At 40.3% G+C, this 25,876-nt stretch overlaps 8 protein-coding genes and 1 non-coding gene across 9 annotated transcripts; 2 read left to right on the top strand and 7 right to left on the bottom strand. All coding sequences in view use genetic code 12, as the record gives it.

Annotated features, from left to right (window-relative positions):
• Positions 1 to 660: 660 nt before the first annotated feature.
• Positions 661 to 734, bottom strand: RJT20DRAFT_t28. Its single transcript has one exon. It is a non-coding gene; the product is annotated as a tRNA-Arg (tRNA).
• An 827-nt stretch (positions 735 to 1,561) lies between these two features.
• On the top strand, positions 1,562 to 2,797 carry TIM21 (Tim21p). The gene has a single exon (XM_064919466.1). The coding sequence runs from the start codon at positions 1,853 to 1,855 to the stop codon at positions 2,720 to 2,722; it is 870 nt and encodes a 289-aa protein (XP_064775927.1). The 5' UTR covers positions 1,562 to 1,852; the 3' UTR covers positions 2,723 to 2,797.
• A 9-nt stretch (positions 2,798 to 2,806) lies between these two features.
• PGA5 (1,3-beta-glucanosyltransferase) lies at positions 2,807 to 4,716 on the bottom strand. Its single transcript, XM_064916570.1, has 2 exons — positions 2,858 to 4,716; positions 2,807 to 2,832 (listed from the first exon to the last, which is right to left on the bottom strand). Exon 1 carries the CDS (start codon positions 4,529 to 4,531, stop codon positions 2,873 to 2,875), a length of 1,659 nt encoding a protein of 552 aa, XP_064775926.1. The 5' UTR covers positions 4,532 to 4,716; the 3' UTR covers positions 2,807 to 2,832; positions 2,858 to 2,872.
• On the bottom strand, positions 4,620 to 5,769 carry RJT20DRAFT_125734 (uncharacterized protein). Its single transcript, XM_064916569.1, has one exon. It carries the CDS (start codon positions 5,720 to 5,722, stop codon positions 4,781 to 4,783), a length of 942 nt encoding a protein of 313 aa, XP_064775925.1. The 5' UTR covers positions 5,723 to 5,769; the 3' UTR covers positions 4,620 to 4,780.
• A 5,121-nt stretch (positions 5,770 to 10,890) lies between these two features.
• RJT20DRAFT_93327 (Arf family GTPase) lies at positions 10,891 to 11,448 on the bottom strand (the record flags this gene model as incomplete). Its single annotated transcript, XM_064921467.1, has 1 exon — positions 10,891 to 11,448. One exon carries the CDS (start codon positions 11,446 to 11,448, stop codon positions 10,891 to 10,893), a length of 558 nt encoding a protein of 185 aa, XP_064775924.1.
• A 678-nt stretch (positions 11,449 to 12,126) lies between these two features.
• Positions 12,127 to 14,613, top strand: RJT20DRAFT_26775 (DNA cross-link repair protein PSO2). The gene has a single exon (XM_064919459.1). The coding sequence runs from the start codon at positions 12,317 to 12,319 to the stop codon at positions 14,510 to 14,512; it is 2,196 nt and encodes a 731-aa protein (XP_064775923.1). The 5' UTR covers positions 12,127 to 12,316; the 3' UTR covers positions 14,513 to 14,613.
• Positions 14,614 to 14,714: 101 nt separating this feature from the next.
• On the bottom strand, positions 14,715 to 16,022 carry MNN11 (alpha-1,6-mannosyltransferase; the record flags this gene model as incomplete). Its single annotated transcript, XM_064918213.1, has 1 exon — positions 14,715 to 16,022. One exon carries the CDS (start codon positions 16,020 to 16,022, stop codon positions 14,715 to 14,717), a length of 1,308 nt encoding a protein of 435 aa, XP_064775922.1.
• Positions 16,023 to 17,673: 1,651 nt separating this feature from the next.
• RJT20DRAFT_2404 (uncharacterized protein) lies at positions 17,674 to 18,690 on the bottom strand (the record flags this gene model as incomplete). Its single annotated transcript, XM_064919343.1, has 1 exon — positions 17,674 to 18,690. The coding sequence occupies one exon, from the start codon at positions 18,688 to 18,690 to the stop codon at positions 17,674 to 17,676; it is 1,017 nt and encodes a 338-aa protein (XP_064775921.1).
• Positions 18,691 to 19,567: 877 nt separating this feature from the next.
• On the bottom strand, positions 19,568 to 25,846 carry GSC1 (1,3-beta-glucan synthase). The gene has a single exon (XM_064919460.1). The coding sequence runs from the start codon at positions 25,495 to 25,497 to the stop codon at positions 19,819 to 19,821; it is 5,679 nt and encodes a 1,892-aa protein (XP_064775920.1). The 5' UTR covers positions 25,498 to 25,846; the 3' UTR covers positions 19,568 to 19,818.
• Between the last annotated feature and the right edge of the window lie 30 nt (positions 25,847 to 25,876).

Genomic DNA, 25,876 nt, shown 5'->3' with positions numbered 1-25,876 from the left:
GGTGGTCGTGCGTAGGAGTGATGGTTAGGATTAGGGTTGAGCCCTGAGGTAAGTGAAGATGACACGTGATGCAGTAGATGAGGAATGAGGGAAGAGATAGACTGTGGGAAGGAAGGGCTTATGGGGTATAAGCAAATGCTGCAAATGGAAGAATGAATAATGTGTGTGTGTGTGTGTGTGTGTGTGTGTGTGTGTGTGTGTGATTATATAAGTGTTCTAACAGTAGTATTGTTAACTACAAGGCTCGAAAAATGAATGATAACAGGTTGACTAGGCAATTTGTGGCTAACTTCGAGATAACGAGGAAACTATAGAATTAAGAAGAGCGGCGCCCCATCATTAAATTAATCGGAGGTACTATTTGGCAACTACGACCTAGCATAGTGTAGGGTTTGAAGGTGATAAACCTAGTTTCCTTTAGAAGAATTAGTGCCGATGAAAGAGTCCATTATCAACCTCTTAATAAGTTTGTGTGAAGATTATGTGGAAGCATCTCTGAGTTACCAGTAGGTAGCCAACTGCCTATGGATACATTAATGAAACAATTGCTCTTCTACGTAGCGACCCCCCAAACATGTTATTCCTCTTTCACTCCTATGTTTATCCTCTACTGTAATTGTTGCAAAAAAAATGATATTTCCTTGAAAAAAAACAGAAGCAAGCCCGAGGCGGGACTCGAACCCGCAATCATTATCTCCGGAGGATAACACCTTAACCAATTAGGCCACAAGGGCTTGTTTGTAAGCCTTTTGTACCCTCCTAATAGCATAGTGTTGTAAAATGCACATTAAAGTCACGTGAACGTCCTCAGAAATTACATAAACCCTAAAAAATAGCTTATAAAATAATCTAAATGATTAAAAATAAAATAAACTATATAAATGTAAAATCATCGACGAATGGTATGGCTAAAACAATCCAGCTTTTCAGTTTTCATTGAGCTATGTGAAAAATATGAGTTCGTATAGCCTAACACCATATTTGAGGAAAATGCCTCAGAAGGTGCGGATTGAAATTGTGAAGTTTGCATAAAGACAGTTAATCATTCACCCCAGAATTACTGATCGCTATCTCTTAACGGTGCACTTACATTGGAAATAGCGAGGTCTATATAGCATTTAGTAGGAATTCGAATACTTCTTAGGAGCTTTCGGGGATTTGCTAAAAATTGCTCCTACCAATAATGTGTTCAAAAACTTATGTGTGTCGTCTTGTTGTCCTGTTTCTCTCTGAAAGTGGTCGCAAATCTCTGGCTTTAATTGGAATTGCAGCCATTGGCCATTTTGAATCTCAGTAGTGAGGCTATCTAAACCCTTTAAAGAACTTACCAGATAGACGCCCAAATTTTATGGTGTTTCAATCTAGACCCAGGTTTTCCATAAATTTCCATAAATATCTAGAATTCAGGTGTTTGTGCCGTTATCTTTAAGAAAATGTCCAAGTTCCTTGGCGGACTTATTAACCTTCATACTGGCAATTTCCCCATCCCAGTACTTTCTCCTATATGCTTCGCATACCCTTGTTTTGAACTAACCCGCAATTGAAAACCCCCAAAAAATCCCACTAACCCATCTACCTACTTGCCTCTTATAATTATCCTCTAACCTCCCTCTCTCGACTTCTTCTTTCTATCCCTTCTCCATCATCCCTCTACTCTACTCACCATTCAATCCCCAGACTCACACCATTTAGTAGTCTCACGCTGTCGCAGTCTTCGCACTCAACGAAAAAATCACAAATTTCTACAAAGCTGAACTTCGGAGCTTGGAGACAGTGGATTGTGTAGTATATGACTAGTATAGGATAGGTTACATAGGTCGTTGTTAGATATATATTCGTAGAAAAGATCATAATGTATCCGGCCCAATTGTACGTGGGACTTGGAGTCAAATCGGCCGGACAAGCCGTCGTCAAGTCGAGAATCCTTGCTTCTATCCCCTTACTTGCAAAGAGATCATTCACGGTAGCACACAGAAGTCAAGTAACTAATGGGCTCACCAAAAAGCAGCAAAACTGCGGGTTATTAGCATCAAACAGCGGTTCCAGTATCACTACCCAATTATTGTTACAAAAACCATTCATATTAGCTTCTTTAAAAGCAGGTAGACTCTATTCTACAACTACCGAGTCGTCGTCGGCTCCCCCACCACCTCCTCAACATGACAAGAATGCAAAGGGTAAAAAGATCCTTAACAAGGCCACAAGGGCATTCACATTCTCATTATCTTCTGTGATAGTGTTAGCAGCCGCTGGTGTGGCACTTTTGGTGGTTTATTTGATATTATCGGAGTTGTTCTTGCCTTCTGGAGACACCAGAACTTTCAATAAGGCAGTTAAGCTCGTGGAGAAGAACGAATTGGCACAAAAGTTGTTGGAATTCAAGGCTGGTGACAGGTTAAAGGCCTACGGAGAAGTGGCAAGTGACAGATGGGTGCGTAACAGACCTGTCCACAGCGTAAGAACCAAGGGTCAAGACGGTAAAGACCACCACTTGATGAAGTTCCATGTGGAATCAGACAATGGAAAGCATGCTACAGTCACCTTGGAACAAGTAGACAACTCCTTCTGGAGTTCTGATTTTGCTTATATTGCATTGGATAAGGCAGGAGCCAAGCGTATATACATCGTTGAGCCTAAGTTCAACCATAAGAACTACGTTCCACAGCTTCGTGATAATAACGGCTTCTTGGGCCTCAAGTGGGGTCCTAAGAAGGATAATTAAGGTAAAATGTATAAAATAGTTTCTTACGTCTAACGAAATACATAATATGGTAATATCAAAAACAGCATTGATTTGGATAGTAGGAGAAGACCATATTCTGTGTAGAGTGTGAAGACCATATTCTGTGTAGAGTGTAAGCTATTTATACTTCTATGTCATGAATAGAATACTGACATATATCAAGAGGCACGAAAAGACGAAGCTGACCATATGAACTTGAATTGAGGTACCACTAGAGCTAGCCTTTGAAAAGGTCAAGTTGTTGTTAGTCCTCCCACCAGTGCTATTGTGGTAAATGGTACTGTTCTTAGTGCCATTGCTATATCTAACCACTTCCTTTAATTGTGGATTGAATGCAAGTATTTCTTTGCAAGTTCTGCCATCAGCAAGTTTATTGGGTGGGGACCCAAGCAATACATGTTTGGCTTGACAATATTGTTCATCTTTGTCTCCTTTGTCGGCGTAGTACTGACCAATAGCATAAGATAATCGCTGTTTTGCTTCACAATCGGAAAACCTACCATAGACTCCATTTATACCATCTCCAATAACCTCCTCGCAATATCCTTCAGGGCAAAGCTTGTCGAATATCAGATAGTCTTCAGAAATACATGTTGAATTATACCACAAACACTCACATTTGCCCTGATCTGGCTTGGGTGGAAGTTTGGTAGAAGCCTTCCAAGAGCCGGTCTGTTCTAGACATCCTACAACGATAGGCTCAAGTGACTTTTGGTCTTCCATACTTATCCCTTGAGGATTTACGCTGTTTAACCGGTGCTTTAAATAATCAAAATCTTCTAGCTTTGTTATGGAACCATCCAAGTTCTCTTTTACTACCCCATAGCGATTGACTTCTTCGAAGTACTCGTATGCAATCCCCCCAGACCACACTTTTGTCATGGTACTTCCATATAAGGTCTCGATCTCCGTAAAGGGTCTCGGATTAATGGTGTTGCAACCGTATTCACTGAAAAAGACGGGAATTGGGTATTGGTTGAACTCGTAGGTGAGTTCCCGGTAGCCAGAAGTGGCATAAGTGGAATAACCACACCATTCATATGTATTAATACCGAAGAAATCTGCCCCGCTGCAACGTGAATCGCTGTTTTCACATACAAAGTAGTTGGCAATGTCCTTTCTGATTTCAGGATCATCGTTTGAAGCATATCCAACTGGAATCTTCCTGAATCCACTAAGGGTAATATACTTTTTGACATCTCGAATTGCTGCCCTGACGAAGGGGGCAGCATTGGTGTTGTCCACAGAGTTGGTCACCTCGTTTCCGGCAAAGAATCCTAACACGTTATCGTACTTGTGTAATGCATCGACAACAGCCGTGTATCTATTATAGAGCGTCACGTCCCAAGCCGGTGAATCTCTGTTAATGGAGGTTTCTGATTCAGATAAATCTGCTAGCACATAAATACCTTCTCTGGAAAAGGCTTTCATACAAGCGTCATGGTTTGCATTGGGGTCTATCAGATAAACTCTGACGACGTTGACGCCTAGTTCAATAAGATTTTCTAAATCCCTTAAGCAAGTGGTAGTATCTGCAAGTGAATCAACGTAGGGTGGTTCCTTTGTTCTATCAAATACTTCTCCTTCTCTTCTGGACCTCTGGTACGCTATTCCTTTAATGAAGAACTGCTCTCCCGTCTTTGAGTTGAAGAACTTGTTACCAATCGCTACAATCGGAGCGGCTTCAGACGACTGCAAATTTTGATCATATTTTGGAACAACTCCTTCGAAACTTTGGCAAAATACAACGAAAGTGGTTAATAATAAAATTAAATGGTAAATTATCATTATTATTATGTTCTATGAGTTGATAATTTATTTGACGATAACTAGATTGTTAATTAAAGAACGTCTACTACAAATATATCATTAAACTTCTTCGGTTGCGAAATTTAAACCGCTATCTTACAAAACCAGTATGGTAGCGCGGTGATAATTTTGCAATTTCATTAATGATTTCAAACACAAGAATCTTCAGAGAAGCAATAGTTTCAATCTTTGATGTGTGTAATTAACTGTTGTTTATATAATACATACTTACCTGAATATTTCAAGTAATTGGATCAGCTGCTTCTTACCCTTACATTCAATCATAAAAATGCTGTCATCGTCAACCTTGACCAAAAATCCAGCCTTGCCTATTCTCTCCATTCTCGTATCAATCTCAGAGTCACAAATCAACCAATTGTAGTCTTTTTCTGCAGTTTCACTCTTGTCGGTATTCTCAAGGACAAAGTTGAAATAAGCCTTTTTGGAGATGTTGTCGGTAATCAGGAATACGCTTAATGAGTACATAGAAAGAATCTTCCAAGAAGAAGGGGTATTCTTCATTTCATAAGACTCTAACTGCTCCTGTAATCTGATAGTCATATTGTTTAAGAGAATTAACTTGGAGTTATCAGGGTTCTTGATGACATTAAAGTTAGGCGCTTCTTCAGAGTTGATGGAATACGTGGAATTCTCTTGTCTGAGTTTTGACGGAGAGGTATGTGATTTTTGGTCGTCAGTTGAGTTAAAGCTACTATAGGTTGTAGAAGCACTAGGATGTGACTTTTCTGAAAGGGATGGTGCAGCAACATGGGCAGAGGACAATTCTGAGTTCTTGAGTTCTCCGTAGTTGTTATTTCTGGCGTTTGCTGACAAAACACCCAAAACATTTTTAATATTAGTGAGAATACTATTACCAAGCGCTCCAGTTGTGCATCTGATCATTATTTGCATCTTTTCTTTTGTTATGGCATTTATAGAATTAACCTGGAGGTCTAGAGCTGTATGCCTCACAGTAGTTTCACCCTCTATAAGACTCAAAATCAAAACAGGCTTATCCAATTCCGTTCCCTCCTCGTCAATTTCTTCTTTGAAGAACGTTAACCAACTCTTGTTGACTTCGTAGTTGACTACGATCTTGGCGAATAAATTCTCATTCACAGTGATCATCTCCCATTTCCCATACTTACGCTTCCACTTCGAAATTTTCATTGCTTTTGGACAAGTCTCTGTAACAAAAAAGTCAATAGAAGGTTCGTCATTGATGAGATTCTTCAAATCTTGCGGGACAACCAATTCGTCTTCCAGGTATTGCACAAGATTATCTTGAGAAGTCAGTTGGCTGCCAGGATGTCCAGCTACGTTTGTACTAGAACCTCCATTTTTGTACTGCTTGAAAAAATACATCGAAGTGGACGATGGCAAGGCAAAGGCTGAAGGAATACTAGATGCCTTCTCAGGAGAGTTTGAATGTGCGGAAACTGATGAGGGAGTAGACTTCAGGCTGTCAGGATCACTCCCATTACTGTTATTTATCGAAGTATTAATGGTGTTACTAGTATTAGCAGTTGTGGTGTTTATAGTACTATTACTGCTTCCAGATTTTGTCATCAAGTTATTCTGTGTTCTGTTGGCAACGAGGGATTCTTTGAGAACTCTATCAGACTTTGATTGCTTCTCTTCTTTCACCTTCTCCTCTTCAAGGGCTTTCTTTTCTTCTGAAAGAGTCTTCTCGTTCTTCAAGCCATCCTTATGTTTCTTTCCTCTGTCTTCGTCTTTCTTCAACTCCTCTCTCTGTTTCTTCTCTTGTTCTTTTCTCAATTTATCCTCTTCTTTTCTTCTTTTGTCTTCCTCCTTCTTTAATTTCTCTAATTCTTTCTTTTTCTCCCTTTCACTCTTCTCGTGAATCAACTCTTTCTCTTGTTTCTCTTTCTCCTGCTTGTCTTTGCTAGATTCCTTGTCGCTCTTTGCATTCTCACTCTTTTGCTTCGTGATGGCATTTATCTCATCTTCTTCATCTAATCGCACTCCTTTCAATTCAAGCCTGTCCCTACGGAACAGGTCCGTCGATTCGCTTTTGTTCATTGATTCTGGTGAGGACTCTACCATTTTGAATCCATCGACAGTGTCATCTCTCAACTTCGTTTTCGACGGCTTTTTGAATATGCCAAAAATGGATTTACGCTTGGTTTTATTGCTAGTCCTGGATGCTGCGCTATTTAATGATGTTGATGAGATGTCTCTCAGCGTATTACCAGATTTACTACCATCAGCAAAAGAAGGCTTGTAGTCCTTTCCAAAATTGGAAATATCAATTGCTGAACCAGTTGAAAGCTGGTACAAATTCTTTGAACGCTGAAAGCGAAGATCAGGAACAGACGCGGACTTTCCTTGAGGTTTTGGTTTGTATTCTTCAGTGGCTTCTTCTTCTTCCCCAATGCCCTCCACAGTTAATGGGAGATCAACATTGGAATTATCTTCCCTGAATGGAAGATCGACATGACCAATTTCAGCCTGAACTGACACTGGTCTTTCTTTTCTTTTATGCTCAATTGCTGACTCACCAGGAGTCTTCCTAGTGATTTCTTTTATAGGACTGGAGTTCGAAGCATCATTTGCGTCGCCCAAAAGAGCCAAAGACGATCCCGAAAGAGTCTTTTGAATTATGCTCATCGAACGATCATATTTCGTCTTGACTGATTCTGATGAATCATCAGAACGCGAGGAGGAGCTCAGTAGCTTCCTCTCAGGCTTCATGAATGCTGGAGGAGGCAATATTTGATTGTCTGCCCTCTTGCCATTGCTATGTATACTTCTAACGTCAATTCTGTCTTCTGAACTCTTATTTTTGAAGTGATATTGCAATTGCGATAAGGGGGAGTTGGAGTTGATGGACATATCTCTGTTATGGGATGCCTTTTGTGGGGTTTCAAATCTGGCATCAATTTCCTTCTCCACTTTTTCAACTACCCTCCTGTGTTCGGAATCAGAGACCACATTAATTCCCAATCCTGCCATTTTTGATGGCGAATTTGAAGGGGTAATCAAAAAGGTGTCCAAAGCTTCCTTGGAGTAATTTGACTCGTCTGGGAAGATTACGGTGAGCTTCTTATGCCAAGCAAAAAGAGTAGCTTGGTTCGGACTCAGAATCTTTAGAATGCGTTCAGTCTTATTCTTGGCTGAGAAATCAATGGATCGTAAAAATAAGGCACTGTCATGGTAATCCACCGAAAGCTCGTTGAGTCTGAAAGGAGGATATACAACAGAACGAACTTTATCAGTTGATGTTGTGTCAATCTCCAAGATAGCTAACGAATTGTAACCCTTGTCACCGACATTCGCCAAGTTTAGAAGAACAAGCTCTATTGGTGTATCATTGTGGTTTTTGTCTGTCAAGTTGAGAACAGCGTCCTTTGTTCTTTCTACAATTTGATCCACTTTGAAAAGAGATGAAACCTTCGTTGGCGAGATGACATTGGAATTGTTTATAGTGCTTCCATTCTTGCTGCTGTGAATGCTGCTCTTTCTAGAGCTGTGCGAGGTAGCTTTTGAATCATTTATTGTTGTACCACTGTAGTTAGAGCCCATATTCACTCCATGCTGGTACTCATTTAATCCGTCGTAGCTATTGTAAGAATTATGGGCCTGGAATGGAGTGTCTGGAGACCCGAATGGTTTTATATTATCAAAATTAATGAAGTTAAGTTGTCTTGTTTCGTACTTTTCGTGATATGTTTCTATTACTTTCTCCAACTTGAGCTTGGTTCCAGATAAACTGTCTAAAACAAACGGGTTTCTTAGTAACAGTTTGCAGTTATCCACGAACTTGATGTAGTTCTTACAATTGAGAACAGGATTAGCCAAAATGTCCATTTTACTGGTATCAGACACAAGGTCGGTATCTACCAGAGTGGTGATTAAGTCGGCATATCTCTCGAACAATAAGATGGCATCGCTGTCAAGCCAAAGAATGAAGTCGTTGACGAAGCACTTGAACGGATCGAATTCAAATTCGTCCTCGTTGGTAGCGATCTCCTTGATACAATTGGCAAGAAGGGAGAGTAGCTTACTATTCTTGGTATGCAAGCCTCGTACAATGGAGGCAAGGGATGAATGAGTTGGCTGGACGACTGCAAGGATTTCCATGAGATGGTTATTTTCATCCTTCTCTGAGGACTGAAGGATCTCCAACACTCCTGTTGGCGACGAGTCTAATGTCATTATGAGGGGTATTATATCAAATGAGGGGTTTCGGAACGAAATAGACGTGTTTCCTGAGATGTTGATATCAGGAAACGAGTGATTTGGAATGTTTGTAGTGAATAAGGAATGACACTTGGTGTGAATGAAACCACAGACGTGTACTATGCTATTGTTATTGTATTGGATCTACTAATGAGTCTCAGCTATAAGACAGCTAGTGTGGAAAGGAGGTCCGACAACAGGACTTTTTAGAGCTGAATGGGATCGGTGTATCGACACTTTTGCTAAAACTGGCGACTGTTTATAGACGGCTTCTGTGTAGATAAAACGAGTCTCTATGTGGCGACTGCTTGGAAGAAGTTATATCTGTGGCGAATAACTGTTGGATCAACAAACAAATATTAATGCTGGGGTTCCAGTATCCACAACGATGCTAACTAACAGAATTAAAGACAAAAAAAAAGACACAAAGAATCAACAAAACGACACTTTTATCAATTACCCGCTGTCTACACCTTAATTAAATGTTAATAATGCTACTAATAATATTAATAATACTAATATTCACACTATTACCCGCTACTACAAACAAAGTAACGAAAAGAAACCCGATTACTAAATGGTAAAGAAATCTCACTTGTACCAAAAACAAGTCAACAACTTGAATCAACATACATACAAATTAAATATTTAAGGCGTGCCAAATACTTGCCAAACACTGCTAACTTTGTCCACTACTCTCTACACACTACACACTACACACTACACAGCAGGTAACGCCCAGATCGGATTTTAATATGCTGCTACTTTCCACGGCTACACAAACGTTAAACTACCAGAGTTTTCCGTACTACGATGGCTACTGTCATCTGTGCTGAACAGTACATAAGGTTGCTTCTGTCATAGTTAAGAAAGAGGGAGTACTGCTTCTAGTAGTACTAATAAAATAAATAATAATAGTAAAATAGTAATAATAAACCAGAATAATATTCATATTTTTAATTTTTCTTGCTGTGCTCCATACACTCTGCCCAGCACTAATAGATGCAAGCACTTTATTAGAGGCTTCCTGGAGTGGTGGTACACACAACTTCAGCGCCCTCTACGGATGTGTAAATAAAGACGCCCAAAGATCTCAGGATGTCCCGATCGGGAAAAATTAGAACCTTGAAGGGATAAGGAAGAGTCCTGGCACATCAGTGGTGTGACGAGCGGGTGCAAGTGCTGGGAGATAGACTTCAGGCAGCCAAAGACAGAAAAAAAGGGCAACAACCAGGGGTAGAAAGTGTACCAGGCGCTGGAAACGGACTGGCGATGATATACGGTAGAGGCAATGTAATGGGGTGCGAAATTGGGGTTTTTGCAATCGTATTTGAATGGGCTTTGTTAGCCAAGGGTTCAATTCAATTCAAGACTTCAGTTAGAAGAACTTCGGAGACTATGACACCCACGGCAACCTTCGTATTTCCCGGTTACAACTATTGATAATTGTATTGTCGAGGGGGTCACCATATTTTTGATTATGTAGTTCGTGGCTTTGTGCTCGAAGTATACTTCAAAGTCAAATACAACCATAGTGACAAGCCAAAATACGTTGGTCAAGCAATTTAACTTACATGTAACAGCAGTACGGGCTATTGTCTAGTGAAAAGACGCGCCTTCTGTGGGGATGCAACAAACACGTCTTATTTTACTGCGTCAACGATCTCAGGAGGTATGCGGTTCAACCTCGATTGAGCGATATTCACTTTTCAAACCACTGTGTGACTTCAAAGGGTATACCGTCTCGTTGTGATGCTTAGTATGGTTAACTGATGCTGGTTGACGAAACGCGTTACGCGCAACGCGCTGTGTTCATTAATAGTCTATATAATATATGTCTTAAAAAATATTTATTATTTTTAAGGGTACTTATTGTAACAAATGTCAATCGATTGTTTCACGTCATCACTTTGCGACTCAAATATCGAATGGATCTCATTTACAATTCGTCTACACATTTTCAGTCAATTCCTTATCTGGACTCCATTTGATGGATATTCATGTACAGAGTTCGTGCCCTTCGTCTCACATTCGTCTAACATCAAGCCTCGTTTTATATGGAATGGCCATTCTGGTTTAGCGCAATAGTCTATTTTCATGAAACCAATGAACAGTAGGTTACACCTATGAATTATCTAATACTCTCGTGTCGTTAGCCATTCCAATACTGAAGGAATCCCTTCCCCAGTCTTTCCACTGACAAATAGGACTGCCCATTTGTCTCTCTGTGGAATTTGTTCCTCTAAATTTAAAGTATCAAGTACAGTCTGCCGTATGTCATCCATGGCCAGCTTATCAGCAATCAAATCGATTTTATTGATGAGAATTAATAAGTAGACACCGTTTAATCGGTCCTGTAGAATCACCTTCTCTCTCAATTCCTCATAGGACTCTTGTAGTCTCTCCAAACTCATGGTATCAACGACCCATATCACCACATTTGTCTTTTCAAAGTAGTTTCCCCAAAAGTTTCTTATTGTTGTTTGACCACCAATGTCCCAAACGTTTAGGGTGTACCCGTTGTGGGTGAATGTGTTGATTTGAAACCCCATTGTAGGTGAGATTGTGCTGGTGTCCTCATTGAGGATGTTCTTAATGATGGTAGTCTTTCCAGAGTTGTCTAGTCCCAAAGTTAGCACTCTAATCTCATTATCCTTTATTTTCTGTTTCTTGATTATAGTCAAGAGTCCCATTGTACCTGATCCCTTTTGCCTCTTGTCTCTTCGTGGGTAGTATTGGTTTTAGTATATTACCTTGATCGTATAGTACCACTAGGGGTAGTTCTCTAGATTTCCTCGCGATTTGCCGAGATTCAATTGGTTGAATTGAAATGCTACGATTCTGTAATGAGCTGGTTGTTGTCTCGAACAGAAAAAAGTCACCACAATCGATACTTTCAGCAATAAAACTAACAAGAAATTGCAGTTCAATTTTAATTTTTTGCTGCAAATACTTGCTTTCCACTCAAATACAAACTAATTGAGGTTGCAGACTAAAGTTAACCCTTAATACTACACTTTAATCAACTAAACTAAGAAAACTAAACAAACAAACAAATCAATACAAAACAAATCAATACAAAACTAAACAAGAACAACACCAACAACACCAAGAACAAGTGCAATTATATAATATAATATATTAATTCTTTTTCTACTCTTCTTTTTTGACGTCTTCCCACTTTATACACTTCCAATTCCTCATTCTCTTACTTCATCTCGTAGCCTCAAATTGTCTCTAACTGAATCTTCTCACAAATCTGATGATACTGCAAATACGAAAAGTCACTCTCACTCTCCCCACCACCAGAAACCCAGCCTCAGCACACGACCGTTTATTTCGCACGGTTATTTCGCACTCTTAACTGTTTATGGCGGCTAATTTCTGATTTCTCTTAATAACTTGCAGCAAACGAACTTTCTGATGGCTGTAAATGGAATTGTCTTTTTGCTTCTTTCTTCTTATGTACATGGTAAGTTACAGATATGAATAGTGTATAACAATATAATACATCTATTGAAACCATAATACTACATTTGGAAATGAAGATATGAAAATATCATGAACTCGTCGTCTTCGTCCCAAAAACCTGGCGTATCGTTCTCTACTTCTAAGAGGCAAAGCTCTATTCTTGAATTCACGTCAACGCGTGATCTCCAAATATCAGAGTCCAGTTCCACAGCAACAACAGTAGTAGATTTGACTGCTGGTGACGAGCCTAGTGCTGTCGATAGTAAACTTCAAGAATCTCCAGTTAAATATAAGGCTGAATATGATTCATTGGACTTTGGCGAGTTCATTGAAGACGTGGTTTCGTGCCCCATTTGCAGCACCAATATCACATACTTTGCTTTTGACGACCGTACAAGACACGTAGAAATATGTCTTGCTACACTTACAAGGAAAGAGTCGGCACAAGTGAAACAGGAGCCGAGCACAAAAAGAAGAAAGAAAAGCGAACCTACGATACCGAAGGAGAAGCTCAAGTATATGAATCAACGGAAAACAGAAGCGTTCGTAGTGAATAAGATAGAGAATGACGAAATTATGGTACTAGAAGAAGCGGATATGCAAATAAAACAAAAAAAGATTAAGCTTCCAAAACCGCCTACGACCATTTCAGTATCCCGTCAAAGGAATCAAATACCACGGCTAAAGATAATGACGTTTCCAGTGACTCCAGTTTCATCTTACGAAGTCTCTGTAGATGCGTTCTCCTTTGCTCCTCACAACACCATAGACCAATATTTCCTTTCTCATTTCCATTCTGACCATTATGGAGGAATATCTAAGAAATGGAGTTACGAAAGAGTATTCAAAAGCGATTCTGATTATGAAAACGATGCCAAATATCGCAAAATTATATATTGTACTAAAATCACTTCCAGACTTCTAACCTTGCGCTTCAGCATAGATCCACGATTTATTAAGGACTTGGAAATGGATACTCGTTATTTTGTCAAGGCATACAGCACATCCATGGATTCAATTGGAGATCTTCCGGATGGAGGCTGTCCCAGCGAGTCCAAAGAACCAGGACTCTATGTAACTCCCATCACTGCTAACCATTGTCCTGGATCCGCGTTATTCTTGTTTGAATCATATGGAATAGATGGCCGCTATACATCAATACTTCATTGTGGTGATTTTCGTGTTAATAAGACCATTATGCAGCATCCTCGACTTAAGAGATTCAATATTGAACTGCAAAACTTTGAAACATTAGATAAAGTCTATCTAGATACAACTTACATGTCTCCGAAATACAATTTCCCAAAACAGGAACTTGTTTGTGATACTATTGCAGACATGTTTCATGATCTCATATACGAGGAAGCATCTGAGGATAAGGAACATGCATCTGATTCACTATTTTCTAAATGGTTTGGAGTTTTTACTCAGAAAAGAATTACAGACTTCTTAAGGGCTGGTCCTGTAAATATTAAAAAGAAGAAGTTTCTTGTTCTTGTAGGAACTTATGTTATAGGAAAGGAGCGGCTAGCAATTGCTATTCTGAGACGTTTGAAATGCCCCATTTACGTTCTGACTATCAACAGCCGTCTGGACAAATTGGATATAATTCGAACTTATGATGACGAGTACCTTGACTCTGTTCTTGTAACTGACGACTTAGGAGGAGATGACAGTGAATGTGTGGTCCACTTGGTACCAATGACCATAGTTGGCTCTTCCAGCGAATTGTGTAATTACTTTAACCATAACAGATACTTCGAATATTTCGAGAGATGCGTCGGTTTGAGACCTACTGGGTGGACTTTTGTACCGGGGAGCCGTGGAATTGAGCCAAGCAATGCCGAGGAGGAGCTAGAAGGCGAGCTACTAGTCGACAAAATTAATCCTGATGCTAATCATCTCTCTCAGCTACTTGCGCTAATGAAATCCGAGCCTCTGTTCACATATATGAAGGACATCCTTCCACAGGCACCTCTACCTAAGGCTGTATCCAAGCAAAAGGGAAGCCATGATAAATCTTTATACCGTATCTATTCGTTGCCATATAGCGAACACTCCTCATTTCGAGAATTGGCGTATTTTTCCATTTTCATCAACACCAAAGAGATTATTCCTACCGTTAATGAACATAACCCTGACACGCTCAAATTAATGACTGATATAATAAAGACTTGGGAATCAGCTCGAGAGTTGAAATTAAAAGGTGCGAATGCGTCACAAGAGGGTGGTATTGACTCGAAGTTAGCGCAGATGTTCGAGGAATTGACCTTAGATGACTTTTAAATAGAATTCATAGATTTGGGTGAATGACTGTATAGCTGTAACTTTATATGTATTTATAGTTGGTAGGAAATAAATTAAATGCGTAATGTATTGTACAAGATCTAAGTTGATCGCTTTACTACTTTACAGTAAGAGTTTAATAACTGAATTGCTCTCTATTAAATTGAGCATCATATGGTTCAAGTAGTCTGACCTTCCCCTTCTAGTTCTTCTTCTCAATGAAAGGATGATATTTGTCCAAGACCTTTTCACACGCCTTAGGTGTTTCACATTCACCCCATTGGACAATAAAGTCGCCCTTGAAGTAGTGGTACTTGTCAGCCTTAGGGTCTAGTCCCTCTGCATTTGTGTGTGCTGCCAGTATAGTTCTGGCCGGGATGATAGTGGTTTTACTGAGGATGAAGGGATGCCATTGCAAAATATGAGTCAAAGCAGAATCTGGTCCATAAGGGAAGTTAGGATATGTCAAGTAAAGAGCATCACCCCAAATATCAAGGATTGCCCTTCCAACGGGATCATTTTTCATCAAGAATGAGTGAGTTTCCACCTTCTGGTCTGATTGAGTTATTATCAATTTAATAGAGTCTGCTCTGGCATTCTTGTACGTCTTGATTGCTCCTCCTGGAGGGATAATCGGCACTTCATGTTGCATGATGGGGTTCAATGCATCTTCATCCAAAATATATTGTTGGATATTAATATTGAGGTCCATGATCAACCCGTCCTCGTCAATATACCAAAACCACTTTGCATGTGGAAAAGCATGCATAGCAGCTCTCATGCAGTATAATCTTACCCATTTTGCCTTTTCCTTAATTTGCAAGTAACTAAGCGAGTTGAGGATTGGAAGGAATTCCTGATACCATCTGACGTAAACACCGTAATTCTGTGAGTGTGCGTAATCCACTCTGTTTTGGACAATCTTGGTTAATCCATCAAGGGTGTACTTTTGAAAATCAACAGCACTGACTATGATCACTTCAGGATAGTTTTTGAGGGAATTTGGACGGAAGACAACCTTGTCCTGGTTCTTGAAGAAATTCTTGGCCTTATCAAGATCCGAGACGGCATTTTCTTCGTCTTCTATTTGTTTCTGAAGAAGTGGGTTTGGATCATCGAACACATTAAGTGAACGAATCAATGTCTTCTCAACCTCGGGAAAATTAGGGTCTCTGACTCTTGTTTCCTTTACAAGTTTATGAACTGTCAACTCCTTAAGTAATGGAGCATGTTCTATTGGAGGATATATGTATTTGGATGTTGTAATAATCTCATTCTTGGAAGTGAGAGGGTGTGGTGGAGGGTATTTGTGCACAGAGCTCGAGTGAATCCACCCAGAAAGCGCCAGGATCGGGTTGAAGAATAGATAGATCACCACTACCGTCACTATAATGTAAACGAGGTTCTTTCGCTGGAACTTCTGTATCCTCAGGAATGTGGCAGGAAGAGGAAGGAACTGCTTCTTGTTACCGCCAAACTTGGGCTTGAAGGGATGAGAAGTGCCCAACATAACCAGCAATTATGCAATTTCAATGGTGGAAAAACAGCGTCTGCGTGTTTTAGAGTAGTCTACCTATTCGAGCAGCCTCTCAGAAATGCAAAACGGTCCAATTTGGCCTTGTTTTGTCGGAAGTTACAACCAAACTCGAATCATGAATATGTGTTTGTTAATGAAATCGATCGTGTTTGTAAGGTCGTGCGCTGGCAACCATCTCGAGGGTACAAATACGAACATGGTGTTTGGTAGGGGCACGACCGAGTATGAAATGAGGCGTGGTAGCGCGGGTAAATCTGGTGGTGAGAGTGTTAAAGAAGAGCGGATGAAGGTGATGAGTGGTGGGAGGTGTTGTGGAGAATTAATGTTGGAGTCTTACGGTGGAGATTTTGTATGGTGTGGAAACTTACGCTGAGATCTCATATTGACCCAGATATAGTTAAGTGCTTTCTTGAGAGGGTCTTTTATTTTGAAGCCTATTTCTTTATATGAGTATGTTGCATGGTGTTTAAATAGTGTGCGTCTCTATTGTGACTATTGAGGAGACTCTACTAAGAGAATTAGTGGATAGTGTGAGTGCTCTTAGATAGAGTCTTGTAGAGCCTCTTAATAGAGGGCGTAGAGAGTGTAGAGAGTGTGTGTTCTTAGTACAGCGGGTCTTCATAGTGGAGAGCGTTCTCTTAGTAGAGAGAGAGTCTCTTAATAGAGGGAGTCTTCTTAGTAGAGTCTGAGCCTTTTATAGAGACTTCACATACTTACTTTCTATGGGATCTCTCGTATTTTGTGAGTGTTCTTAAATTATGTAGCCTTCTTATAGTCTTCTTATAAGTGAGTCTTCTTAGTGGTGTTTTTTATGTAATGTAGATTGAATTTGTTCTTAAGTGAGTCTTACATAGTGCTTTACAACCGTCTGCTAATTGATACTTTAGGGGGTGTAGTGACAATGTATGGTATGACTTATGTAGTGGAGGACGTCTTCCTCTTATGTAGTATTCTATAATGTCTACCAATTGGTTATTTGGTTAATTGTCAGCCTATATATGTGTTTTTCTCTCTCCTTGATCTTGCTACAACTAATGGCTGTATCTGGATAGAACTGTATGATATTTGTGGATCTACTCATTTGTGCATCTGGTTATCTTCTTTGCTTTTACATTATATATATGTTAGGCAATGGCTGCAATAACCATAAGAGATTGGAATACCTGGGAAATAGAATGGTTCCATAAACACTTTAAACAATATTTCAGTGCAAAATAACAACCTTTGAAGCAAAGGGGCTATTGTAGGACTTATTGTTGTAGTTTTTACTGGCTAGTTCTGCCCTTATATTACCTCAACCCGTCATGAACTTACCATACTCCAACTGCTACACTTGGCAACATAAAAATTGCAAAATAAATACAATGGATCTAGCCTATAATATAGTGTTATAAAGAGTTGATTTATTTAAATAGAGATGTCTATTTCCGGTGAACTAGGCAAATAGCACTTTCTTTTATACCATATCTTCATGACGAAAACAACATTCTAGTGGTTATATCAAGAACGATAATCGGAACGAATCGTATCAGTAAACGGATAACTTTTGCACGAGCAGTATTCTTAAAGAAACTATTTATTCTTGAATTCCCTCTTGACCAGCAGTCTCTTTCATCATTTTTACTTAAGTGCTTGATGTAGCAGCTTCCTTGTTGATTCTATCCTCAATGACTTGCAAAGCAACTTGTCTTCTTCTTTCGGCCACAGAATTTGCTACGCTTTTTTGGGCTTGGTTGGCTTGTTCTTGTCTCTTTTGAGCTCTCAAGTTACTCTGTTCAACTGTCTCATCGTTAAATGGAGTTACAATTCCCAAAAACACAATCAATTCATAGCCCTTGTCGAAAACAACTGACAAATATGGCTTAGTGATAGATGGGAAGAACTCAACCAATTGAAAAGTGTCAGATGCATCACCTGTGATCAACGAAGAGCCTGCTGTTTCACCATTGGCGCCACTAGCACTGGTAATTGGTAACAATGGGTCAGTCACAAATGACTGGAAGAATCTCAAATATGAGTACGATATTATGAAACTGTTGATTGAAGGAATGGCTGGGTACAACGAGCGGCTGATGAGTAACGACCATAACGATACCAAAACCAACAATGTGAATGGTAAGTGCTTCACTCTGAAGTTGACCAACCCCTGGAATAAAACAATGTTGTGTTCTGGAATCAATTGCTTGAACACAACCAAGAACCCGAAGTAGTAAGAGATTCCTCCTCCCAAAGCTTGGTTCATACCGGCAACGTCTCCTCTGACAATATTTGTCACGATTGTGATGAGAACAGTGACAAAGTTGGTAATTGAGCCTACTATCAACACGAATTTCACCACTTCCTTCCATCCCCAGTACTTCTCGATGTATCCGGAGGCTACAAAGATAACCAATCCGGAAGCACCGAATCCCACTACTGAGACTTCGGCGAAGATTGCTGTAAGTACCACCCAAGGGTAGAACAAGGTATAGCGAGGAATCAACTGCAAGTAGGGCACTTGCATGTTATGGAATGACTCCTGAGTCTGGGCCTTGAACGCATTGTACTTCAACACCAAGATTAAGGCAGAGATACTTACCAATGCTCCAAGGAGGATTTTTGTGGATTTCGGAACACTGTTGCTCCTTAAAAGAGCGGCCATTTTGACGAATTGGCAATTTCTGGCTGACAAGAACACTTACAAGACAAAACTACACTCTTGTAACTGGTCCGTGCTACTGTAATCTCCTTTCAATGTGGTGTCTTCTGAATTGAAAATCAGACCCTTTTTTGAGATTTGGAAACGTCACTGATTACCGTCCTGTGTGTAGTTTAGAGAGTAAAGTAGGAATATGGGTGCTGTGTATAACCGTGTCTAGAGGTGTCTAAGCGTGTAGTATTATAGTGCGTGTAGTATTATAGTGCAATGATTATAGATATAAGGTGTCTGTAGTGGTGTGTAGTGGTGTGTATTGGTATATAGTGGTGTGTAGTGGTATATAGTGGTGTCTAGTGGTATGCAGTGGGTGATGGTGTGTATTGTAAGTATTGGAAAATGTTCAGTTATCGTATTGTTAACGCCCCATCTAACTCATATTTAGGTTCCGAAGTACGCATTGCATGGGATGGGGTGGGATGGGATTCAATGCGATGTGATGGTGTGATTGTGGGTTTCTTTCTTCTTTGAACATTGGGGTTTTATTTTGTATGTTAGCATCTCTCTCTTCTATCCACGTCATATATCTATAGAGGATGTTACTATTACATGGTATGGAATGTGATGTCATCACCTTACGATATACGTCCTTCTAGATAGAAGACATGAAGATAGTGTGTGTAGAAGGCGAGAATGGGCGTAAGCTTCGGGGTGCATATAGAGCAATGGATAAGTGTTTGCAGCTATTCATACGTATCCAGAAATATACGTTGGTTGGAGATGACACCCTTTAGGCAAGCGGTGTATGTAGGCTAAGAAGGGGCATTATGGATTGGAAATGGGTCTCTTTGCGTTACTGGTCAAAAGTTGGAGCAAAGAAGTATGTAAAAGTGTTTGAGGTAGTAAGTAAATTAGCTACAAACCCCCAAAATGTCGTATTCCGGCAGTAAAAGCTGGATTGTCAACCTCCCTTCAATTCTCTACAACTCTACAGAGCAATTCTATTCAAATGAATATATGTAACGAATAGTAAACAGATATATAAAATATAGATACACACTCAACTAAGGAGGGAGGTAATGAACAATAAATTAGTAGGGTACAAAAATAGTGTAGTTTATGATGGCTATGAGACTAGAAAGGCTTAGTAGTGTAAGCCTTGGTCTTTTGAGTCTTATCGGATAAGTATGCTGGCCAAGTGTAGTGCTTAGGTCTATTGGTATAGGTATCGTTGTTGCTAACCTTTCTTGGCTGGAACAATCCCTTCATGATACCAGTTAAGGAACTACCCAAATTGTCAGCGAGTTGACCAGCTGCAACGGCTGGAGCTGCAATGAGGGCAACGAAGATGACCAAGATCAAGAAGTACAAAGCACAGTACTTTCTCACCATTCTCTTTCTCAATCTAGCTTGTTTCAAAGAGTAGATAGGAGGTCTGATCAATCTCGAAGGCTTCAACCAGAACAACATGGTGGAATGCCATCTGTCAACCAATGGAATGAATAAGATTGGTAATTGACAGATCAAGATAATGTGAGCTAAAACAAAGTCACCAGCAAATTCAGACATCTCAATGATCTTAGCACAGAACTCACGAGCAGGTTGTGTAAATGCCATGTAACCCATACCGGAACCGTACCATTTACCGGTCCAGAAGGCAGTGTTAGCCTTGTCATGCTTGAATTCTCTGGTCAAGAAAGCTAAAGTCAAGAATTTGAAGAGCAATCTTTGAATGTAGATCATAGTAGCAAGTCCCAATAACATTCTTGCGAACACGAAACCTTCTAAGACCCACATCACAATGAAGAAAACCAAGTGAACAATGACAGCACCGCCGTGGGCAACACCAGCGATGACGGCACCAGTCTTCTTACAGCACAATCCTAACATTGGACCAGCACAACAAGCCAAAGCAACACAGACAGCTAAGATACCCATGTCAATAACGACTGGAGCTAAAGCACAAATGACAACTCTCAAAGTAGAGTTAACCTCAATGACATCCTCACTACCATCAATCTCGTAAGGGTACTTTGTAACACCAGTTTGAGCATTAATAAAAGTGTATGCAACGAAGAGACCAGCAGTGTAGATGAGTGTTGGAATGAAGTCAGCGAATAAAATATTGGATCTGTGAGCTCTGGAAGCATCACCGGCATCCCTTTCAGACACGTCACCAGTCAACTTACGCTTGAAACCAGTAACACGAGATCTAGAAAGTCTAACATAACCGATCCAAGAGTTTCTGTGCCATTTAGTGTTACCTCTAGATAACCATCTGATGAAATCACGGTAGTCAATAAAGAAATCTTCCCATGCGAACTGATGAGGGTTGAAGATGAAAGGAGAGAACATCAAAGAAGACAAAGAGGCCCAGAACCACAACAAAGCTGGTTGCCAGTGAGCTACTGAACCGAATAACAAGATCAACATCAATCTCGCACCCATGTAGATAGACGAGTCAGCGAAACGAGAGTACAAGATCGAGAATGGAATTCTAGAAGTAGCGAAACCTCTACCAGTGGAGATATATCTAGCACCACCAACTGTCAAATCAGTGAAGATAGAAGAAGAGTAAATTTGAGCAACGAAGACTTCAAACATAGGAGACAATGAGATGAAGTGACGAACAAATCTTTGGAAAGCCTTCCAAACACCTCTTTCAATCAATTCTTGAACAACCAATGGGATGAAGGAGATGAAGAAAACGATGAAAATGGACAAGGCATAACGTCTAATCCAATCAACGGCTGGAGACAAATTGTAACATCCGAATGGGAACTCAACATCAGTGATTGGAGAGTCCTTGTTGTAGTAACAGATGATAGATTCATGAGCTAAAGAAGACAAATTGGCCAAGACCAAGATAAAAACTTGTAAGGATAATTGAATGAAGACGTTGTTAATATGGAAACCAGGGTGACCATAGTAGAATGACAAGAAACGGTCCAATGGCAATTGAGTAGATAAGTAGTAGTATTCTCTGGACAACATCTGTTCACCCATACCAGCACCAATCTTAGTGGTAAAGTTAAGAATGGAACCGAAACCCATATCTCTACCCTTACCACATTGGTAGTACTCACAGTGCTTAATCTTACCACCACGTAACATGGCGGTCATACCAGCGTAAATATCTTCGTTCAAATGTAATCCCTTTTGCGCTTTAGAAACACCACCTCTTGTTAACATGAACGTGGCGTTCAAAAAATCAGGGTGACCATAATGCAATTTACCACCAATTTGAGCCAAAGTTCTAGCGAACAAAGTACCAAAAGTTTGTTCTTTACCAGCAGCAACATCACCCAAAACACCAGAGTTCTCAGAGAAAATGTATTCTCTGGCACCTAAGATAGCAACTGGATCCTTCTTGGCCTTGCCATCCTCGTTCTTCAAGTTAGGAGCGTATGGGTTAACATATTCAACATTCAATTCTTCGAATTCAGCCAAAACAGATCTAATCTTCAAACATTCTTCCAAGTAGTTATCTTGGTTAGCATCGATCAATTGGATGTACTCACCTCTGTGGAAGATAATAGCGTGGTTCTGGTTATCAGATTTACCATCACCAAGAATAGGGTTACCAGACAATTGAACTCTAAACTTAGGTCTTCTTCTACCGTTTTCAAGCATTTCACAATGACCGTCCATCAATGCAGAGTAAACTCTTGGTTCTTCATCTTCATTCACTGGAGGTTCTTCGTCCAAGTAAGCAATCTGTAAGTCAGGGTAAGCTCTCAACAAGAACTCGGCATTCTCCATCTCGTCATCCTTAAACTTAGATAATCTTTGCATAGAAACTAAGAATCTGAACTTTCTTCTAGCCATCTTTTCTAAAGCCAATTCCAAGCCTTCTGGGTCACCGCCGAAGTATTGAACAAGCTCAGGGTTCTCGACACGGTACAATAACTTAATAGCTCTGGCGTAGTTCATAAAACCCGAAACAGTTCTATACAATGTTTGTGATCTCAAAGAGGCCCAAATTCTTGTTCTCAACGTGTATTCAGGAGCAGCAGACTTGAAACCAATACAGTAGAATGGCAAGTCATCGATCTTAGACTTCAAACCGTCTTCTGAGAGCTTCTCCGCATCATCGCCATTTTCATAAGCAGCGGTTTCTTCAGCCAAGATCTTTGTATCATTGACGAAACACTCCCATTCGACTGGGTGTAATTGCTTCAAATATTCCAAAAGAGTGACTCTGGAGTATTGATCATCTTCTCTAATAATTTCTCTCAAAGAAAGCAAAATCTTTTCAGAGTAGTGAGGAGTGAAAACGGTGAAAGTAGGCATGTTGTCAACTGGAAGTGGTTCTGGGATAGGCGTGGCTAAAGATTGAGCGAAGAACGAAATTCTTCTTTCAGCTTCGGAGTTTCTTGGGAAGAACTCAGTCTCAAAGTTGTTGTCATCTTGAGAGACGAAGAAAGTTGGGGCTCTCAAAGTTCTCTTACCTTCAATCTCAGATGGAACTTGATGGTATAACAACTTTTGGACATGGTCAATAGCTAACAAGTGCTCTCTGTACATCGAAATGACAACGGCGTTCCAAATTTGAGAAATAAGGACCTTTGGCTTGTACTTGATTTCCATCTCAGTGGTAGCCAAAATCTTAGAGTAAATTCTCTTTGGCAATCTGGTGAAAATATTTCTCCATGGGGTCAAAATGGAAATACCAAGGTAGAACGAACGACCGATAGAGAAGATACAGTTACAGATAATGTACCACATGTAAGTATCAAGGAAGAAAAGAAGCAAGTCGACAAGGTACATAAGACCTAAAACGATCTTAGCTTGTTGCTTACAAAGCCTGTTACCAAACCAAACTTCACCAGTACATCTCATAGTCATCGTAGACAAAATTCTAATTGGATCTCTCAAAGAAAGAGTCAAGAAGAAATAAGATTCAAGAAGCTTGGCAAGGAAGACAAGAAGCCATAATAAGTAAGACATCCACATGTCCAAGCCTCTCAATCTGATGAAATTGGCAGTAAAAGTCTGTGAAGAAAGGTACTTTCTGGATCTCTTGTTCATGTAGGAAGTGAAGAGACCACCAAGTGGCATGACAGCGAAGAAAACAAGAGTGGCAATAGCAATAAAGAAACCAACAATTGAAAGCACTTCAGCAGTCTTTGAAATAGCAGAAAGACCAGCCCAGTAGAATGTGAAAACGATAGGAGCCAAGTTGAGCAAGAAAATAAGTATCAAGAACATTAAACGACGTGTTAAATGCTGAGCACCGGCCCACTCTCTTGGAACGAACATCCACTCGAAAAGAGTAGCCAAGATCTGAATGAACGAAGCAATTACACCTCCAATAGCGGTAGCGGCCCAACGAGAGGAACGCGTTGGTTGCTGGTTCTTGGTCTGAATGTAGTGTTGAGTGTATAATGAAGGAGAGTTGTAAGCCGTGTACATCCAGTAGACAGTTCCATGGATGATCCAAATACGGTTAAAGTTCGTAATAAAATGCAACCATGTTCTAATCTCCTTATATGTCTTGAAAAATACGTTAGACCATTCAACTTCGCCTAACCTTAAGTATCTCTCCTCTTGTGGAACATCAACAAGTCTAGTTCCGTCTTCGAAAATGATACGGGATATACCCTCTGGGTACCAGAACAACTGGTTGACATCATCGTAACCGATAACTTTGTTGTGGTCCTTCTCTCTCTTGACAAATCTACCCTCATAGATTTCGTAAACCTGAGATCTGAGGAATCTGTATAATGGAGTAATGACTCTGTTTAAGTAGTCACCTTCTGGAACTGGTTCTTGTCTCTGTTGACAAGCTGGAGAAAGAAGGTAGTCATTAGCAACTTTGTAAATGTAACACAAAGTTTCTGGTGTGAAACGAACTTGGTTAGCTTCACCCCAAAGCAAGAGATAAAGAGAGACGTCTCTAACTCTCTCTTCTGGGCTCAAGGCATTCATCTTGGCTCTCCATCTGATTTCAGCAGCTTCTAAGGAGTAATCACCTTCCAACTCATTAGCCAAGGCGTCAATATCTAAACCATGCTCCTCGGCTGCAGCTCTAGCCTTCTTAGACTTTTTAGAGGCCTTTCTGGCCTTCTTACCGATCTTTCCTAAGTTCATGTTTGCGAAACCAATGGAGTCGTCCAAATCCTGTTGCGAGGCAAAAAACCACTTACGGTAGTTAGCATTGTCACCCCCAATGTAGTCAGCATGAAGACTCAACAAAGCTTGAGCTGGGGACATTCTAGAGGATCTCGAGTCCAAGAGAGTCATGAAATAATCAAACATGTTTCTCATCGAGTCTCTTTGGAAACCAAACTTGTTGGTAAGATCAATGAAAATATCTTCAATGTGTTCGACCTTGATTGGAGCTTGTGGGTCGGCGGACCAAGCTGGATATGGAAGGTTAGATGACATCTGGAATTGCGTAGGGTCGTAGTTTTGGCCCTGACCACCGTAGATTGGTGTAGAGGCTCCGGAAGAACGTGGATCACCTCCGTAACTCATCTGAGAAGGAGTGTATTGTGTTCCATATTGATCGTATCCTGGAGTTCCCGGAGTTTGTCCACCATAGCTGAAGTCAGAAAAGGCCTCAGGGTCAGCATTGTAGCCACCTTGGGGTTGCATGCCTGGAACTGCACCATATTGACCAGCAGGGTCTTGATAGCCGTCCATGTCGTATGGCTGTTGTTGGTATTGGGCATTTTGGTCGTAGTATTCTTGACCTTGAAGGTTAGGATCATCATATGGTTGGTTCTGCTGTTGGTAGTAACCATCAGCAGGAACCCCCTGACCGTTGGGATCATAATAGTTATGATTGGTGTTATCGTTATACGACATCTGAGAGGAGTTAGTATTCTAAAACAAGTAAATGTAGCAAAATGTAGCAAAAGCAAAGTGAAAAAGCGAATCAGTAGCGTGTAAGCTGAGTTTCAGCGATGGAATATTCAGAAAGCTTAAGCGAGGTAAAAAGCGAGGTAACAAGCGAGTGTAAATGATTTCAGGTTCCAAATGTTGGGCGGAAGTATAACTTTGAAGGGTATTTCGAGGAATATGGTTAAATATTTCGCTCGAAACCAATTTCTGAATACTTTCTGCTGTTCAATAGCTAGTGAAGGGAGTTTCAGAAGCAGATCAAAAACAGATCAAACAAAAAAACGAGAATTCGTGTCGTGTGAGATGTGATAGACTGAGCGGGCTGCTAGTATGTGAAAAGTCC

Source organism: Scheffersomyces xylosifermentans (assembly GCF_036884685.1).
Source record: "Scheffersomyces xylosifermentans strain CBS 12540 chromosome Unknown RJT20scaffold_2, whole genome shotgun sequence".
Lineage (NCBI taxonomy): Eukaryota > Fungi > Ascomycota > Pichiomycetes > Serinales > Debaryomycetaceae > Scheffersomyces > Scheffersomyces xylosifermentans.
Note: the sequence above shows the minus strand (reverse complement) of the source record. Positions and strands in the feature narration are given on the sequence as shown.